Source organism: Scyliorhinus torazame, chromosome 18 (genome assembly GCF_047496885.1).
Source record: "Scyliorhinus torazame isolate Kashiwa2021f chromosome 18, sScyTor2.1, whole genome shotgun sequence".
NCBI lineage: Eukaryota > Metazoa > Chordata > Chondrichthyes > Carcharhiniformes > Scyliorhinidae > Scyliorhinus > Scyliorhinus torazame.
The window spans coordinates 19,680,010-19,686,732 of NC_092724.1; the positions used below are offsets into that span (position 1 = coordinate 19,680,010).

At 44.7% G+C, this 6,723-nt stretch overlaps 1 protein-coding gene across 1 annotated transcript in view; it reads left to right on the forward strand.

Annotated features, from left to right (window-relative positions):
• Positions 1-4,292, forward strand: part of yjefn3 (YjeF N-terminal domain containing 3) — a 190,259-nt gene extending 185,967 nt beyond the window's left edge. Inside the window, exon 6 of the mRNA XM_072482318.1 lies at positions 625-4,292. Coding sequence (XP_072338419.1) covers positions 625-824 — 200 coding nt within the window. The 3' untranslated portion in view covers positions 825-4,292. The remainder of the gene's footprint in view (positions 1-624) is intronic.
• Positions 4,293-6,723: the final 2,431 nt, after the last annotated feature.

Genomic DNA, 6,723 nt, shown 5'->3' on the forward strand with positions numbered 1-6,723 from the left:
CAGTCTTATGTAGGTGATGCTTTATTCTAAACATATAGCCCATAATTCTAGATTCCCCATGAGGAGAAACATCCTCACATCATCTACCCTGTCAAGACCCCTCAGAATTTTATATTGTTCAATAAGATCACCCCTCATTCTCTAAACTCCAATGAGCATCGACCAAATCTGTTCAAACTTTCTTCATAAGACAACCCCCTTCATCCTAGAGTCAATCTGAACTGTGTCCAATACAAGCTATGTCCCTCCTTAAATAGGGAGACCAAAACTGTACTCTAGGTTCGGCCTCGCCAATGCCCCATGCAGTGTCAATGCTCACTTTGTCTTTAATTCATTCTCTGGATATGGTCAATGGTGGAAGGCAGGTATTTATTTCCCATACTCAGTTGCCCCTTGAGAAGTTAGTGATCTTGAAGCCCTATAGTTTGTGTGGTGAAGGTTCTCCAATGGTGCCACTAGGCTCGGAGTTCTGGAATTTCGATCCAGTGACCATGAAGATAAAGCTGAGATGGGCAAAAGACAGAGTCCAACTTTCGAACTTGTACAGCTGAACCTGAACCACAGGACCATAGTTTTTAATCAGACTTGACCTGACTTTAACACAAATTAACTTTTTTTTAACAGGCTGGGACGTAGAGAAGGGGAACAGTGATGGCATAAGTCCAGAGGTCCTGGTTTCCCTGGCAGCGCCAAAGAAATGCGCCATGCAATTCTCCGGAAAGTTCCATTTTCTAGCTGGCCGCTACTTGCCCGATGACCTACAGAAGAAATACGAGCTTAATCCCCCGGACTACCCAGGAACTGACTGCATTGTACAACTTTAAGGAGAAATTGTTTTAAGGTGATGGATTCAAACAAGGCAAAAAACTGACCTGAACTGAAAGCAGATGCGAGTAAAATGTGGCATCTGCTCTGACAACAGGAGCTGCATTCTCCAGAAATCCTGGAACCAACTCAACAAGTTCCTTAAGAAAAAAATCTGGAAAATGCATCTCCTCAAATGCGGATTCGGGCTGTGTTCTACATCAGCACAAATCACTTTTGTTTCATTTATCTGGTCCAGATTGTGTGTGTGTTTCTTTTTTCTTGAGAAATATGACTTACCTTTTTTCTCTTTTAAATTTCATCAAAGCTTCTTTGCTGTAGAGAATGATCTTTATGTCGTTTTCGGGATTGGGCAATAGTGTGATGGTCGGGCCCAACTTTGATGTACTTTTGTGATCTTTTTATGTGAAATTGGTGTTACTAGTGCTTATTTCACGTGGGGACCAAGACACTTTGCACATGTGCAACCGTTTCTTTCAATGAGCCTGGAAAATGTCGACCTGTTCAGGAGAAGTTGGTGTGTGCTCAGTTTTGGAGGTGGGGGGGACACTTCAGGTGGTTATGAAGCTTCCTACTTTGGCCTGAGTCTACGAAGGAGTAACTGATGTCACCAGGGCCAATGCTAGGGAGCATCATATTTGATTTCCAGTGATCTTATCAAGTGGTGAAGGTTATGGTTGGAGGGAAGGATTTCCATGATTGAGATAGCATGTAGAAAGTGTGTATTGGATAGGCTGAATAACCTTTGTCTAGTTCAAGCTTCTTGTGAGAGGCAGAACAAGTCCGTCAGTGCCTGAACAACAGAAATAGATGGGATATTAATTCAGATGGAGTCAGAAATTTAGCCTCCCAAATTTCTTTCTGACGCTGTTTGACCTTCCAATATTCCAATATAGATGGAAATGAGCCTGGGGACTCTATATTTGAACCCAACCAGGGTACAGTAATCCAACAACCTCCCCAGCCACCACCACCATCCCCACCCGCCACCCTCCCAACCCAACCTTTCCTGGAAGTGTACACATAGAGGGAACTTGGGTGAGGACATGGTTAGAGTTAACAGTGGTGGACCCCATGGTCGATGAACATGGTGGTGTTCTCCATGGTGATGAACTCTCTCTATTTATACTTGTACACAAATAACAGCTATTCTGAGCAAGGCATTTGTTTACGAAACTCTCTACAGAAGCAAGCTTGTGGGGTGAACAGGAAAGAGAAGGAGGATGTAGGGGGATAAGGAAATAAATGTGTATCTCAGGATGGTCACTATCGCCCCCGGGGCCACATGGCAAACCTTCTCTTTGTGTTAAAGTGGCTCGCTGTAATGGTAATGTTTGAACTGTGTTGTGCTTCACTTTTGGTGAATGGCTGATCACTCTAATGGTGAAGGGATAAATGAGAGGTAGATTAATGATCACCACCACCTCCCATGGGGAGGAGAACAGGAGGGAGGTCAAATTGAGATAGGTGTAATCATTCCCACAATAAATTCTGCAACATAATCCATGCATGGCATGAGAATAAAAAATGTTATAAAAATGGAGACACCTTGCTCTTTGTACAATGAGCTTGAGATGCAATTAAAAATTAGACACATCTTGGACAAGATTGGGAGATGTAATTAATTTTAGAATACGGTGCACAGGTTAGACCATCCTACCTCATAGAAAAGGGTGTAGATGGATTAGAAAGGGTCAAAGGATGAGCTACCTGGGTGATTTCTAGCCGCAAGATACTAAAGTCAAGAGGAGAGGTGAGGGCGATTGACTCACTGGGGACAATAGTGAAAGCTGCTAATGGCGTGGGAGGTTGTTAGACTGTTTAGCTTGTCGAGTGAACTTAGAACATGATGGTCACAGAACAGACACATCGCAAGCAAGCTCAGCGATTAAAGTGATCTTTCGATCTGCCCACACCATGGAATAAACTTCCAGGGGCTGGTTTAGCACAGGGCTAAAGAGCTGGCTTTTAAAGCAGACCAAGGTAAGCTAGCAGCACGGTTCAATTCCCGTACCAGCCTCCCTGAACAGGCGCCGGAATGTGGCGACTAGGGGCTTTTCGCAGTAACTTCATTTCAAGCCTACTTGTGACAAGAAGCAATTTTCATTTTCAGAAAAACTTATGATTCCTGGGCCAGTTGTTAGAAAGGAACTGGATCAATGTCTGTCGAAAGAAAGGTAAAAGAAGGTTACAGAGAGATTTATTTGATCATGAAGAATTTGGTGGGATGGTGGACGTTGTGGAGGGAGGAAAGGAAGGATGTCCATGAATGAGGCAGCTTGTAGAAAGTGTTAGTTCAATCTTCATTGCGGGAGGCAAAACGAGCCCATCCGCGCCTGAAAAACAACAACTGGTGGGACATGAATTCAGATGGGGACCAGAAATATTAGCTTCTCGTTTCTCCTTCTGATGCTGTTGACCTGCCCATATTCCCAGCGCTTTCTGTTCCCATTTCATTTCTCCATGTTTCTTTCTATTTTGTGAGTTTGTTATAATTCAAATATCTCCCTGTTGGTTGTACAAATTTAATATATCACGAGTAGATGTCCCATGGTGCTGCTAATGAGGGGTTATGACCAAGTATAGTCTTTGAGTGATATGGGTATAGAGAGTGGGTGTGGGGGGGTGGGGGTGCATTGTTAATTAGACCAGGAAGTGCAGGTGTTGTTTAGTACTCCCTATTTAAAGTCATAGGTTTTAGAACATTATTTTTAGATTTTCTATTACAAAGTCATCGCTTCACAATTACAATAGAAAACATCTATGTAAACATGTCACACTGTAATTGTGGCCTTGCGTCAGTGATGGCGTTGCACAGCTCCTACTCAGGCAATGACGTTGATTACAGCTTGACAAGTTTACATACAAATTGCCCATTATAATTGTTAACATGGGACTTTATAATGAGGGAAAATGTCAACAGTGTGCTGATATAAAATTTAATATATTATAGATATTTATATATAGATAGATTCCAATATATATGGGTATTTGTATTGTTGGTTTGCACTTTATTAAAGCTACATTTTTGAGTGCTGGGTAGAGTGTGTTTGCCAGCTCTAACTATGGGTTGTAAAACATGTTTTCAGCCAACGTCCAATGTTCTACTTCTGTCCCTGAAATTACTGAGTGTGTCATTCACATTTACACCACTTACTACACTTAACGTGTGCTACTCATGAGCCATTCATTCATCTTGCATCAATCATTGAGAGGCGACAGACCCATTGGCCGAACATCTTGTTACATCTTCCGACTGTTATTATCAGTCTGGTATACTTTGATTCATAAAGTGTTGTGAAATTTACTATCCCCAAATTCTAGTTATGCTGTAAACTCTACCCAGTTCTGAGGCAAGCACACTATTGAGTTAAAAGTCAAATGAATTTTAATGTTGTTCCTTCTACCAGGTTTTGAAGTGTTGCTGAATGAATTTGATACCTGTAATAAATAGAAGTTATGCCCAAGACTTTTGATGTGTTTTTGTTGACTCTAGATGGAGCATTCCAATATCTCCCCGGCAGGCCTCCTATCTTCCAACCTCCAGAAGGTTCAGCTCGTCCAAACTCTGCCGTCCTGAATCCCAACTCACAGCAAGTCCCATACACCCACTGACCAAAAGTTAAAATCAATCCCCCAAGAGGCAAAGGCCAATGAGATTCCAGAAAGACTCGGACGGGATTCTTCAGCCTTCCCCGCCCGGCAAATGGAAAATTCCCACCGGAGGTCAGTGGACTTTTACATGGTCCAGGTCCCATCATTGGCAATCTTACGGCAGGGGTGGTGGAAGAATCCAGCCCTTTGTCATATAGTCACACAGCACAGAGGGAGACCAATTGGTCCATCGAGTGTCCACTGTCTCTTTCAAAGAGCAATCCAGTTAATCCTAGTCCCCTGCTCTGTCCCCATAACATAGAACATACAGTGCAGAAGGAGGCCATTCGGCCCATTGAGTCTGCACCGACCCACTTAAGCCCTCACTTCCACCCTATCCCCGTAACCCAATAATCCCTCCTAACTTTTTTTGGTCACTGAGGGCAATTTATCATGGCCAATCCACCTAACCTGCACGTCTTTGGACTGTTGGAGGAAACCGGAGCACCCGGAGGAAACCCACGCACACCACGGGGAGAACGTGCAGACTCCGCACAGACAGTGACCCAGCGGGGAATCGAACCTGCGACCCTGGCGCTGTGAAGCCACAGTGCTAATCACTTGTGCTACCATGCTGCCCGATAAACATGAACCACAATTCCACAATAACTCCACAATTCCTTTCCTTCAAGTATTCAACCACTCCCCTTTTGAGTCTCAAAACTAATTAGGAATGGGGCAATAAATGTTGGACTAGCCAATGATATACACATTCCTTAAACATATTTAAAAGGTCTGTATCCACCATCTTGTAAGGCGGTGCATTCCAAATCCTAACCCCTCGGTCTGTAAAAGATGTTTCCTCATGTCGCCTTCTGTCAATCGCCCAAAATGTATCCTCTCTGGTGATGGATGAAAGCTAAGCTGCTCAAGAGGGAGATATTTATATCACTTCCTTCCAATGACTCCCATTCATAAGGATCAAATTGGCTTTAAAGTGGTTTGGAGCACCCTGAGGTGGTGAAAGCTGCTATATAAATGCAAGTTCTTTCAATTTTACATCAGCTGTTGATTAATGCCAGAGGTTCAGGTTTGTCTGTTTAGGTCATCAGTAGCTTACTTGATCTTGTCCTCTCTACCTACGGCCTGTCATGTGCTGAACAGCAACATGCAGGACCAAAGGGCCAGGCGAAGGCCCAATCCCTTGAACCTGTTTCAAAATTCAGTCAAATCATGTTGATCAACCTCTCAACTCGACTTAGCTGCCCCCGCTTCATTTTTCTTGTCACATTTCCCTCCCTCCCTGACTATTCTTCTCTTCAGACAAATAAATTCTACACCAAATTGCAGTGTTGAATGAGATAGGGGAGGGAGATTTTTCCTTGGATAACTTAGGTGTTAAATAGTAGCACCCCCTGCACTCCCTCCAAACATCCTCGAAGGACTTCACCAAAAGAGAGTCAGTGTTGTGTTACTCCATTTATTGGACACTTTATAGGAATCATAGAATCCTGGAATCCCTACATTGCAGAAGAAGGCCTTTCGGCCCATCGCATCTGCACCGCCCCTCTGAAAGAGCACCCTACCTTGGCTCAATCCCACACCGAGGTGCAATTTAGCATGTCCAATCCACCTAACTGGCACACTGTTGGACTGTGGGAGGAAACTGGAGCATCCGGAGGAAACCCACGCAGACACGGGGAGGAAGTGCAAACTCCACACAGTCACCCGAGGTTGGAATTGAACCCGGGTCCCTGGCTGTGAGGCAGCGGTGCAAACCACTGTGCCGCCTTGCCGCCCCAGAGGAAAGGGAGTGTTCATGAGTATCTTGCTAGGAGGACCATCCCCCCCCCACCCCCCATGTTGGTCTGCAGGAGGACTTGAGGCTAAGAGGGTAAACAGAGGGCCAGATGCACTATCAATTACGACAAAATGAGAGTAGAATGTAATCGAAGCTTTATTACACAGAGATGTGTGGCCTGCAGCTTACGAAATGGCTGCTGTTCGGGGAGCACACACATTTATACTCCGCCTACTGGGCGGAGCCAGCAGGCAGAGATCTACCCCCGTACCTGTGGTACAGGGGCCTTACCGTAATACCCATATATACAATATAATACAACAGTGGTGACTACCACAGGGCCAAGGAGGGCTTTTCCCCTCTGAGGGCACAGAACATCCCTCCTCCACTAGGCCCCCTTCACCAGGACCTCCAGTGCTCAGAATCTGTGTGAGCACGCCCTCTGTCCCTGAACTATCCGGCTGCTGTGTGTCAGCCAGTACAATCCACACCTTACGAGGAAA